Source organism: Colletotrichum costaricense (assembly GCF_030867565.1).
Source record: "Colletotrichum costaricense strain IMI 309622 chromosome Unknown Scaffold_12.1, whole genome shotgun sequence".
Classification (NCBI taxonomy): Eukaryota; Fungi; Ascomycota; class Sordariomycetes; order Glomerellales; family Glomerellaceae; genus Colletotrichum; species Colletotrichum costaricense.
In genome coordinates, this window is record NW_026848241.1 from 1,107,159 (window position 1) to 1,119,716 (window position 12,558).

A 12,558-nucleotide genomic window follows, 5' to 3' on the forward strand; every position below is an offset into this window, starting at 1 on the left:
GCATTGTTTAATCGCGACCTGTCACGGACGATTCCGTTGGAGCTCTGATGTATGCACGTAAGGGCATGAACATGTTCTGGGGTTCGTAGTACAGGATTCAATTAGGTTCAGGGGGGATGATGAGTTCAGATTATCGTAATCCCGAAAGAGCCGTCGTTACGAACTGCACTGGGAGGCCTCGTGTTGGCGAGATGAGGAGAAGATGTATGACGGGAGATGTTGTAGAACAGAATGGAAGAGTGAGAGATATCGGGCAAGATGCCTCAAAACTCCGATTCAGTGAAGCTCAGAGTGACAAGTCGCTGAACAGTCGATAACCACTCTTATACGAACGAGTATTGGGACTCAAGGCATCAAACATGTTCGTGCCCACGGCCAGGCCTGCACCGCATAGCATGAACGACCTTATTGCAAGCGCCCCTTTCCGTGCCGTGCCGCGATGGGGGCCAAAGCTCTCGATGCAACCACTAAAATTTTTTTACCACCATGTTTTTTATTCCTTAGCATTACTGAATAACGCTCCTGTTCTGGCGGGTGGCGGGCAGGAAAGGGTGCGAGCGGCAGTGAAAGGCCAGGGGCACGCGCGTAAACCAAGGAGGTTCATCCCAGGCGCGGGAACCCGGAGCGGGTACGGAGCACTATAGAGTAAAAACGTCAGGGAAGGGACTTGTTGTGTGAACAGCTTTCTTGGTTCTTCTGGTGAAAGAACTGGGCGGTGGGTGTCCGGTTGGTGAGAGGGCATTCCTGGTTGTGCTACTAGAGAAGTTCGCGGCAATGAGTGAAAGATTGAATTTGGGGCTCAAGAGTCTGCTGTAGTCCATTCTCATGTTCCACGTGCGGCACGACTGGGCTCAAGTGCTGACCCTACGAGTGAGAGCCTAGGTAGGCAGGTAAACCATGAGGTCATTGCATTTTTGGCAGTCCCAAGGGATCGTCCACGTTCTGGCGATCCAGGGTAAATCAGGGACTGTGCATGTTTAGTGCAGTTGTAACGGCCAGGACTGGCACAACGTCACGGTCGTATGGGTGGTCGGTATAGAGCATCGATGGGGTTTGGGCTGGCACGCTGGCTAGCTTCGCATCAGACGGTGTGAGTGAGCGTGTCTGCGTGTGTGCCTCTCATCTTTCCCCGAATCTCCGAAGGGCTCACTATCAGCAATCTTTGGGGGGGGGGACTGGCGGTCAGGTTTTTAGGGGCGTGTGGTGCGAGTGTGATGTCCGTTGTGTGATTTGTGGTGCGTGATGTGACCTTGGACGATCTTGGGCGCCTGATGAGTTGGCATCCGTTTTTGGCACGCATACGCAATCCTTCTCTACCCGTCTTGGGGATCCGCGGGCGGTAAGACCTAGGCTGGGAAGGTTGGAGGACTGAGACTGGACATTTGAAAAGAATGGCAGTGGCTACGGCTCTGGCTTCGGCAACGATGTTCTACTAGGAGAGGAACTTGCCCGAAAGGTACCATTTGAAATATGCTTTTTGATAGAGAAGATGAGGCTATGTATAAGCTCTATCCATATCGGTACGGATACAGGTATTTCATTGAGTCATGGTCCGGCGCGGCCCTCGGGATGCGGTAGCTGGCTAGCTGCCGCGAAATCGCAGGTGGCCAAAAGCTGATTTCGAACAAACCAACTTGGACGCCTCGGATCCATGTGTGATTGGGCAGGTTCTTGTCTCTCACGAAAGATCCATGGCTGCCCCTGAAGGGTGCTTAGGTCAGCCCTAGACTTGAGCAACGCAACATTTGTATTCAGGACGACAGTCGGAACTTGGAGGAAAGAGGTACAGAGGGCGAGGCAGATGAAGGGAGGCCCGATTAACTGCTGACGGCGATCGGGCCCGGGGTTCTTTGGGTTCCCGTGCCCCGCGACACTAGTGGTGATATGAACAGTGGACTGGAGGACGAGTGAAGGTAAGGCAACGCGGAAGTCAATATCGCCATCTGTAAATGCACACCTTGCGTGTTTCGAGCCTCTCTCGCTTCTGTGAAGCATTACTACGAGGGGGATATGTGTGTCTCTGAGAGGGTGAGTCTACTTTTCCGATAGACGTGAGCGCCGAGGCCACATGCCGACTGCATTTCCACAATCTCCATCGTCTTGTTCGCCATGTTTTCTATTCGGGAACAGAAACCCCAGAGGATCCGTCGCTTTGCGACAAACAGAGACAATCAAAGGGGGCCGACCAGGGACGAGATGAGGGCGCAATGTCCCAACGGTTGGTGGTACACCCCGCTCTGCAGGCTGACAACGAGGGTCTTCCAGCTGCGCAGGGGAAAGTTTTCTGCAATCTGTTGCTCTTGCCTATACGAAGGAGAGGGGAAGGGGGGCCCGCCAACGGGGCGGCCATGCATGTAGAGTGGCAGGTCGTTGATATTAAGGTGTTGACGGGGGGAACGGGATGGTTCTGGACAAGTGTGTCTGTATGCGACATGTCACGCGTACAACTGTCCAGGGGCATTTGATCCATTGCGGCTCCCTTTGGGCCTTTGCTTTGGTGAAAGCTGGCCCCTCACCCTGAGATCTCGGAACGAGTTGAAATATAGTAACATGATGGCAGAAGGACGGGACCGTGTAAGGGGCGAGGGAAGGGAACGAGACGTGGTAATCGATGTACCGCCATTTGAGCACAATATCAATATCTAACGAAGTGCTATCGAATGCATGTCTGATTTCGCGGCGGCATAGGGATATGCAGGAACAAAACAGGAGTGTGGCTGTGAGACACACTCACGGTGGATCAGTGCAAAAACCTAACTTTGGCAGTGACGAGACTTGATGATGAAGTGATGGGATAGGGATATGTTGGATATGAGGACTCGGGAGTTCCAACTTCCAAGGGTCAAAGTGAGGGCAGGTTTAAGGAGCTGCATGCATAGTGAGGCTCAGTCGACGATCCAATGCTACCTACCGGAGTGCATATCCACGTATCCACGGAGAAGGTCGTTGAAAGGGGAACAGAGGTGGTGGGTGCTATGAATAGTACGGACATGAGGGTGGGAAAAGGGGACCGCTTATGTACGTGTATGCAAGGACCGCGGGGTCTTCCGTCCCATGATTTTGACGTCTTATGGAGTCAGGGCCATGGTGGTGGCAGAGAGGTTACTCCGGAAGAACTTCAAGAGATGTATCGACGGCCATCGGCGACTAGTGGCATATTCGAGGCTCCTTCAGGCTCCCCCTCCCCCTTCGAGACGCCTTCTACGGCCCTTGACAAGTCGAGATTGGATGCCGTGGCTTGGTAGTCGAATTTGACCCAGTTGGCCGGAAACACGGCGTCAAGCACGTCTTGGGGTTGGGCTGGGCGGCGGGACTTGCTGCTGTCCCTGTGTGTTCTTGACCAGTGAACGGTGACCGTGTCGGCGAGAGCGAGACGGGGGACTCCCCAGGGGCCCTTTGGCGGCGAAAGATTACCTAAGTATGCCTAGCTTCAATGTTTGGTGTAACTTGAAGGAGAATTGGGACAGTGAACTCTGAAAAGGAAGAGAGAGACACAGAGAGAGAAACAGACACTGAGAACAAAAAGCGAAGAGGTCGCCGGCTCATTTCGAGCCCCGGCAACAGGACCCAGAGACCGGTGGGCGGCCAAGCCTTATTGGGCCATTGACCCCACTGTAGCAGCCCCGCCGTCGGCCACTCAGAGATGCGTATTTCTCTCTCATTTGAAGAGGTGGATCTCTAAGTATCTCTGCACGTAATCTGTGGTGGAGGTATACATATCCGCCCACTCACCCAGCCCCTTCCCCTTCCCCCATTCAGGAACATGGCGCCTTACCGCCTAAGGTACCAAACCATCCAGAAGCTTAGGTAAGGCGCGGGAGGAAGTGGGCAACAGGGCGAACATCCAGCCGGCCAGTGGATACCAGAGTACGTACAGGGAACCTGTGCACCCGCCTCCCACTTTCATTTTCTGCCACTCGCCCACTGAAGTTTGAACTTGCCATCACTGCCAGCGTCCCCCCGAGTCCCGCCCCTCTGCTGAACATCCTGCTTTCAGGTGAATTTGAGGTGGTAAACCTTGGAGTACGTACCTCTTGACGGACTGTCGATGGAAGATAACCTCCACTGTCCTGTCCACGTCGGGCTACCAGCGTCTCTCAGTGGTTCTGTGTTGTGATCAGTGGTACCGTCAGGGGCCCGGTGGCTTTCTTTCAGTGGGCCGGGCCGCCTGTTCGGCTCTTCCTGATGTGTCTCCAGCGTCTCCCTCCCGGCTGATGAGGCCTGCCTACCTCACCTGTGACCCGTAGGTTCGTAAGGTACCTCAAGGTACTGGACACTGCCTATCTGTACGTAGTACTGCCCTGCAAGACGTCTCTTCCACCAACGTGGACCCGTAACCTTGCGCGCTCTCTTTGACCTGAGCCTCTCTCATCGTCAAAACCTCTCTTCCCCGGCTTTCCTTCCTACTCCCTCTCTTCATCCAACCGGCCACCACCACCCACCTCGTCATATCATGCGCCGCGCCGCCGTCGAGACATGCCCGAGCCATTGATTTATCCTCTCCCGTCTCTGTCTCTGTCTCTGTCTCCGTCTCGACTCGCAACCCTCCGCATCTTCTCCGACGCTTCCTCCTCTCTGTTCGTCTAGTCCTCCATCCCGACAAAGACGAACCTGACGACTTCGACCGCGTAGTCAGGAGCGACGCATCGTCCCCAATTTCCGATCTTTGCTCCTGGTACTCGTCGATCTTCACCATCGACAGCGACAACGTCGACCCCCGTCAATTGCACGCCTAGCGAAAGTACGATACCCCCCAAACCTCGACGATCCATACGAACGAACGGCCGCATTGATTCGACTTTTGCGTTGTTTTTTCTTTCATCGGAAAACAATGTGCTGAGACTTGGCTCGGCCTGTTCTGTTTTTCTTTCTTTCAATCCAACAAACGAACCATCCAAGGACTCGATAATATCGCCATCCTGCCGCTGATACCCCCACGAACAACCAGGACAAACTAGAGACAAAATAACGACATCGCTCAGAATAGTAGCAGTAGCCGTTAACACCCCCCCGTCACATCCACTCCCACATTCAGCTACGTCCAGCCTCCCGACGTCTCGAACCCCGGCCGACCGACCATGCCCACCTACCTCACCCGCGAGAACGCCCCCGTCTACTCGCCAAATTCCGACTTTCTGGACCTCGACCCAAACAACACGCTTGATCTGTCTGGCCACAAGCACCCAATTGACGGACTCTCCCATACCCTACCGCTTCGCCCATCGCGCTCAAACAACCTCCATGATAGCTTCGACGAAAGCTCAACCTCATCAACCCACGCCTCAGACGTCTCTGATTCCATCCCCAATCAGATGAATGGGACGAGGCCGACTAGCATGAGCTCGTTGCCCAACGGCTCGGCAGGGGCCGGAGGAGGCGCAGACTTTGATTATCACGACCACGACTCTCATCACCACGACCAGTACAATGATTACAAGAACCAGAAACACCCGTTACAAAATGGACACACCGTCACCATGCCCGACCGGACAGCTCCGCCGCCGCCCATCACTATCATCAAGAAGCCATCTTCCGATACCGAGCAATCGAGCCCGACGGATAACTACCTTACGCCGCCATCAATTGGATCGCCTGCGGCTGGATCCATCGATCATACCATAAAAACAAACGGGACTAGCAGTCCCAACTACGCACCTCCAGCAATACCGTCACAAGGTAGACTTGTCAACGGCCACACAACGCCCGTTGCAGCACCCAGCAACGCATCGCTGTCCCCAGATCCCACCGCCAATAACCAACCGGCATCACCGCAACGCTTCTCTTCTCCGCCGCTTTATCAATCCGGTGGTGCTACCCCTAACGGATCGACACCGACGGGCCTGCAACCGCCAAATGGCGGATTGAAGCATCGACATACGCTCGAGGTTCCCGGCACCCAATCCAATCGCGCTTCTAAAGATGGCTCCGATACGGGCTTCTCCAGCGGTCGCTTCTCTCCCACAAGCACCACGCAAAGAGTGCGTAGGGCGTCCCTTAATCTGGTGCGGAGAGATACTCGCTCCATGCAGTCTGATGTACCGCGTGACGAGGTGGTGCCCGACGAGGAAGCCCTGCGCTGGGCCGAACATTATCGACAGAAGCGGGCGAGTAAGAGGAAGAGAAAGGAAGAGGAGGATGACGATAGAGTCTTGGTCGGCACAAAGGTCGATGAACATCACACCAACTGGGTCACGGCCTACAACATGTTGACGGGCATCCGTGTCTCGGTGTCCCGCACGAACGCGAAGCTCGACCGGCCCCTTACGGATGCTGACTTTGAGGCAAAGCAGAAGTCGACTTTTGACATGTACGTCAAGTCCCGTGTTACCCACGTGCTTTGCAAGTTTACTAATTTCTTCAGTGCCGGAAACGAGTTGGTGCCCTCGGCGAAGTACGATTTCAAATTTAAGGATTATGCGCCGTGGGTATTCCGACATCTACGCGGCCTGTTTCGCTTGGATCCCGCAGACTACCTCATGTCTCTGACGGGCAAGTATATCCTGTCCGAACTGGGTTCCCCTGGAAAGAGTGGTAGCTTCTTCTACTTCTCCAGAGACTACAAGTACATCATCAAGACGATCCACCACGCCGAGCACAAGTTCCTCCGCAAGGTTCTCAAGGACTACTACCATCACGTCACCGAGAACCCGAATACGCTGCTATCTCAATTCTACGGTCTTCACCGTGTCAAGATGCCCTACGGAAAGAAGATTCACTTCGTAGTAATGAACAACCTCTTCCCTCCCCACCGGGACATCCACACCACTTTCGACTTGAAGGGATCTACGATTGGCCGCGACTATAAGGAAGAGGACCTGGACAAGAACCCTCGGGCGACGCTGAAGGATCTCAACTGGATGCGCCGACAACGAAACCTCGAACTTGGCATCCAGAAGAAGAAGCTATTCTTGGAGCAGCTGCAAAAGGATGTGGTCTTGATGAAGAAGCTCAAAATCATGGACTACTCTCTGTTGATCGGTATCCACGATTTACAGCGAGGGAACGAGGAGAATCTTCGAGGAAAGACTCTTCAGGTCTTCAACCCCGGCGGTGAGCAAGAAGATGGTGAGCCGCCATCGGTTCTCTTGCGAACGCCTTCCAAACTGGAGAACGCTCGCAAGGCGCGGGAGCTGCGCAATATGATCAGGCACGAACGGCCAGTGCCCATGGGACAGACTGCAGCTCAAATGCCAGACGAGCTCGATGAGGGACATAGCAGATCGGGATACATCTTCAATCAGGACGATGGTGGATTCCAGGCGACCCATGAGGACAACTCTCCAGCCGATGAGATCTACTACCTGGGCGTCATCGACTGCCTGACTCACGTATGATTTCTTCCCGCGCTTGCTGTTTCATTGCTAACTTTCTGTATAGTACGGAATGATCAAAAAGATTGAGCACTTCTGGAAGGGACTGACAAGCGACAAGACCAAGATCTCCGCTCTTCCCCCTGAACAGTACGGCGACCGATTCTACAACTTCGTCGAGGGTATCACGATGTCCCCTGAAGAGGCGATTAGAGAGAAGCAGCGGAAGGACCAGGAGCAGATCGAGGCTGCTGCAGCTGCGGAGAGACAGCGTGTTGCCAGCTGGAGCTCGAGCATGCGCCGGAGGTCGGGGACAAACAACATTCCCCCAATGCCCGACTACCGACCTCCGCCAACCCCGCCTAGCGCTCCAATGTCACCCGAAGCACGCGAAACCGTCGAGCGAGCCCAGCAAGATGCCCGAAGATCCGAGAGACACGGGGCTTCCGAGCTCAACGTTCCAGATGTCGTCCTGTCGACAACCAAAATGAACGAACGGCGAGAATCTGGTGGCCAAGGGGCTCCTATCTTACCTGTAGTTGAAGAGGCAGGAGAGGCTTCATCGCTAGGCGGCAGAAGCAGAGACGGGGCAGCGAGTCGTGATGGGGATGACCACCGACCGGCTACCCCAGCGAAGCCTGGTATGGAGAGCAGATTCGCCGGACTCAGGGACTATGCGCCGCCGACGCCGCCCAAGGGACATCATCTTAAGCCCGAAAGTCAAGACAGCGGCTACGGGGCGCTGCCCAACGGAAACGGTTCGACAATGAGCAGAGAGGACTCGCTTAACATCAAGCCTCGCCTTAGCAAGGACTCGCTGGATAAAGCCTTGCCGCCGCTGCCAAAGGAGGCTGGCGGACAGAGCAGCTTCCGCATGGGCCTGGCCTAGGGCGCAAGCCGCCTCTTGTGGAACAACAGCAGACGGATCCGTGGCGTTAGGAGTAAGAGTGGGAGCAATGACGAAGCAGGGGACGACACGCGACGGGAAGAGAAGGGTGGATGAAGCATGAGGAGCAGAGAGGGAGAGAGACAGAGACGGGTCGACAAATCAACAATTGCATCAACGGGGTCAATGACAATTTCTGCAAGCTCGTTCAACGAGGTCTCACAGCGACCGAGGCAACAGAGAGCCGAGACGAGCCACAGAGCTTTTTACTAGTGTTTTCTCTCATGGATGATACCACCATTGCATTGAGCATGCTTCTTCTTTTTTTTATTCAAACCTTTTCATTTCTCTCTCCTCACACCTTTTTCCTTTGGTTTTATTATCAAACCTCTTTTTTTGTTCTCTTGTTTTTCACCCATACAGAAAGTCTCTCATACATAAAGGTCATCACGTAAAAAATCATTGTTTTCCGCCCCCGGTGATGACCAAACTCTGCTGGGAATCAAAGGCAAAAGGGAGAAAAAAAGAATTAGGGAGTCGTGGGATGGGATTGGTGGAAAACTTTATAGCGATATTCAAGAGGGCGCTTTTTATTCCCTTCCCATAATATGGATGGGGTTGGGTGCGTCTAGGTAGCACAAATAGAAGGTCGGTTCTCAACTGTGTCGAAGACAAGTTTGCATTGTGATGTATTTCTCAGTAATGTAGATGCCTGGGCTTTGGAATTAGCCGTGCTTGGCTTATTGATGGCTAGTGGTTCTTTTGTCATTGTGGTTTACATTATTCTACAGACGTTATTCTGAATCCCGCCGGACCCCTGAGGAGTGAAGTATATAGAAACACAGTGTTGTACACCAGCGAATAATAGCTGGAGGAAAGGGAGGTTTTCTGGTATCAAAGGGGCCATATACAGTTGCCGAAAACTCGGTGTCGTCAGACAGATTAGCCAGAGAGAAGAAAGCTGAGGCTCCGCCCAAAATCTGACTGGACGTGGTGTTTGGTTGTTTGGTTCGTTCACTTTAAACTTGTTTCTTTGTCTTGAACTCGAAGGGTCTCCGTCTTACTGCCTCCTCGAGGCGAGCATATCCTGCAGATCAACCTTTGTAGGTGTCGGTCCCTTGGAGGAGGAGGGGGCTGAGGGCTGGTCGGCAAAGGTGGTGGTGACGTCCATCTTGATTGCGTTTTCGGCTTCGAGCTGGGCTATGCGCTGCTTCTTTTGGAGGTCTGCTACGCGCCATTGCTTAAAGTATTTTACCTAGAAGAGGAGGGTTAGTTATAGTTTTGGGTTCGTTCAGAGCGAGGGTCTCCGTTCAAGTTCAAGGAGTTGGTGTTTGTTTCAATTGTCTTTTTTGCGTGAACCGGTAACAGCTTTGGTCAAAGGTCCTGCGGCCGGGGTAGCAAGAAGCTACACCCATGATCGCAAGGAGCTTAAGGACGACTGCGCAAGGAGGAACGGGATTCGAGTAGGGGGGGATACAGCACGTACCCAAGCAGCAGCGCAATCCCGCTCAAAGACCTGGTTCTCGGCGGGACAGGCCTTGCGGGCTTTAGCATCGTCCTTGAGGGCGTCGACGATGACGTTGCGGTCGAGGCAGCCAAAGTATGCGTCGCGGGCCTCCCAGCACTTGCGGCGTTCGCTGCGGTCAGGGGCGACGGCGCCCGTGCGGACTTCTTCGGCGCGCTTGGCTTCTTCGGATTGGAAGGAGGAGAAGAGGCCCATTGTGTCGACGGGAGGGGGAAGTTCGGGTTTTATCGTGTGGTGTCAATATCGGGAGGATCGGGAGGGGATCGATGGATCGTGAGTTTGGTGGTGGATGCCGGAGGAAAGCTTGGTTGAAGAAGCAGGCTTTTGACGTTATGCGGGTTGATCTGGCGTATGCGCTCGACGAGTGGCGGTTCAGATAAAGTCTTGACGACTTCTGTAGATCTTGAACAACGCCGCGAAGTTCGAAGTGGAGGGCCGGCAGAATATCGAGCGGTGGCCTAGAGTGGGATAGTTTACTCTACCGGGGTGGCTCTGTCACGGCTCAGCTCCAATGTGAGCCTTGCCTCATTCGTCCTTAGCGTGGCGGGTGCCGATAGGAAGCTCTGCCGTTGCGATTCTAGGCAGGCACAGGCTGACCGGCGCGCGCCGCAAAAAGACAGAAAGTGTGGCGCAAACTGGCCCAGCTGACTCCAGCCACCAAAACTGTCAACATCCCGCTGCTTCCCTTGTGGCACATCCTTCCCAACGTGACAGCTTGGACGCAACAAACCACGAATCACATTGAAATACGTTCAAAAGACGGAAACGATCCCCACGAGAACGAATCGACGCTGGGGTCTGACATTTTACGCAATTTCCCCAGCCTTTGATTGGCAATAGGGACGCAAGAGCTTATAAGCGGCCACGGAGATTTGCTCCAGGGAAGAAGGGATTACGACCGGGGGGTGGTCTGGGAGTTTCTTATTGCGAACCGCAAAGGAAAGCTCGATAATGCTCCGCCGGTAGCGAGATTCGCAAGACCAAGAACAAGACAGAGCGCACGACCGTCTTTCGCAACGACACCTAGACAAACTCTCTCTCCCTTCCTTTCGACGACGACCACGAAAACAACGACCCATTCAACCATCTACATTTACCCAGAAACCTACCTACCATAGCGTTCCTCGAAACCCGAAGCAAACAAACCCTCCGAAACAACCGTGACCTCAACCCGCCATGCCCCGCCGTCGCAAGCCGCCCCGGCCGGGCGCCCTCAACGACCTGCCCCCACTGCGCATCGCTTCGCAGATCGCGGCGTTACAAGGACTGTACTATGCCGGGGCACTGGTGTTGATGCTCTTCTCAGCGCTCGTCGCTGGTACGGGGTTCACGTTGGATCTTGTCTTTGGGTGGGAGGCTGTTCGGGGGGATACGACGCAGGGCTGGTTGGGGGCTTTCTTGTGGGTTCTCGATGGGGGTTTCTGCATGTGAGTTCTCCCCTTTTTCTCCGTCCTTCAAACGGGACATTTAGGCTGGTAGTATGTGGCTTCTGGGAGGTTGGAGCTCGTCGGGTGAAGTGAGAAAGGACGCGAGCGAGCAAGGGCATGAGCTTGAAGACCAGCGCTAACATACAACAACAGGGCCGTCGCGATCATCATCCTCATCGGCCGTTCAAAGCTCGTACCCGACTTCGCGCTGACGATGCATGGTCTACACCTCGTTGTCACGAGCTTATACACCGGCCGCATCCCACGGAACGCAATGTGGTGGGGTGCTATGGCGGCCAGTTCGGGTATCTGTGTAGCGTTGGCCGTTTGGGGGTCCAGATACCGCGAGCTGAGGCCAATATCGTTCGGCGGTGGAGGCGGTGGAAATACCGGGGGCGGTGCTGGGAGCAGTGGTGATGGTGCCGCGCAAAATGGTGGCACCGGAGACGAGGAGGATGGGCTCGGGTTCTCCAGGGGACGGGGACGTGGAAGGGGGAGGGACGGGGAAAGCGGGTATGAGATGGTCGGGATGGATCATGAGAGACGGAATTCTTGATTGAGCTGAGTAGCTATGAGAGAGGGGAATGGCAGCAGAAGGGGGTTTGGGACTAGCCGCGAGGCTGGAGGGTATGACACATCATTGCTTGGCGTTATCGGGATGTACGAGTATCGAGGATAGATGATCCGGATTGTGTACAGTTTGCATGGCTGTGATGACGCAGGAATAGACACTTGGAAGGCCTTGAGGCTTATTGGGTTCGAATGGGCTATAAACATCCTCAGAATCATTGTGATGCCGATTCTTTAGGGCTGCCAGGCTCTTGAGAGCCAGGTATCAGGTTGCCTGAGGTCTGCCGAAGTCCGTCAAACATAAGCATGTATTAGACTAAATGTCTGTAAACCATGTTATACTGGGAGTCAAATAAGGTAGGCCATGGAATATTATCCTCGCTTGGTTAGACTACTGTGTTCGTCGAACCCCTCCTTCGATAGCGGTCGGCTGGAGTTTCGTGATGAAAGAAGAGGACACTGCATACCGAGTCTAGCGGTTACCAAATGTGAACGTCGGACGATTTGCTTTTGAAGCTGGTCAAAAGGTTGTGGAGAGATGTGGTGATCCTGCGATGGAAGTGGGCGAGGGAGGCTGAGAGTGTAAGCCCAGTCTCCCAAGTATCTTGTTATTGAAGAAAGTAAATGCTTGTGAGTCACAAGTACGAGAATACAGTTTTAAATGAACAGCGTAGTGTGTACCCATTACTTGAAATGACATGCTTTTTCAAGCCTGCCATAAGAGAAAGATGACTGTACTGCTAACTGCTTCCCATCGTAAGCCCAGTCTCAACCTCCAGGACCTGCATTCGTGGGGCATTGAGGCTGAACCAAGAAGAGGCTTCCATTCCTCTATTCCGA

General features: G+C 54.0%; 5 protein-coding genes across 5 annotated transcripts; 3 read left to right on the top strand and 2 right to left on the bottom strand.

Annotated features, from left to right (window-relative positions):
- Positions 1-493: 493 nt before the first annotated feature.
- On the bottom strand, positions 494-742 carry CCOS01_11326 (uncharacterized protein; the record flags this gene model as incomplete). The annotated part of the gene is made up of 1 exon (XM_060459479.1): positions 494-742. The coding sequence occupies one exon, from the start codon at positions 740-742 to the stop codon at positions 494-496; it is 249 nt and encodes an 82-aa protein (XP_060310211.1).
- Positions 743-5,078: 4,336 nt separating this feature from the next.
- On the top strand, positions 5,079-8,199 carry CCOS01_11327 (phosphatidylinositol-4-phosphate 5-Kinase; the record flags this gene model as incomplete). The annotated part of the gene is made up of 2 exons (XM_060459480.1): positions 5,079-7,328; positions 7,378-8,199. The coding sequence occupies 2 exons, from the start codon at positions 5,079-5,081 to the stop codon at positions 8,197-8,199; spliced, it is 3,072 nt and encodes a 1,023-aa protein (XP_060310212.1).
- Positions 8,200-8,309: 110 nt separating this feature from the next.
- Positions 8,310-8,651, top strand: CCOS01_11328 (uncharacterized protein; the record flags this gene model as incomplete). Its single annotated transcript, XM_060459481.1, has 1 exon — positions 8,310-8,651. One exon carries the CDS (start codon positions 8,310-8,312, stop codon positions 8,649-8,651), a length of 342 nt encoding a protein of 113 aa, XP_060310213.1.
- Positions 8,652-9,256: 605 nt separating this feature from the next.
- Positions 9,257-9,916, bottom strand: CCOS01_11329 (uncharacterized protein; the record flags this gene model as incomplete). Its single annotated transcript, XM_060459482.1, has 2 exons — positions 9,257-9,451; positions 9,683-9,916. The coding sequence occupies 2 exons, from the start codon at positions 9,914-9,916 to the stop codon at positions 9,257-9,259; spliced, it is 429 nt and encodes a 142-aa protein (XP_060310214.1).
- Positions 9,917-10,897: 981 nt separating this feature from the next.
- Positions 10,898-11,704, top strand: CCOS01_11330 (uncharacterized protein; the record flags this gene model as incomplete). The annotated part of the gene is made up of 2 exons (XM_060459483.1): positions 10,898-11,148; positions 11,302-11,704. The coding sequence occupies 2 exons, from the start codon at positions 10,898-10,900 to the stop codon at positions 11,702-11,704; spliced, it is 654 nt and encodes a 217-aa protein (XP_060310215.1).
- Between the last annotated feature and the right edge of the window lie 854 nt (positions 11,705-12,558).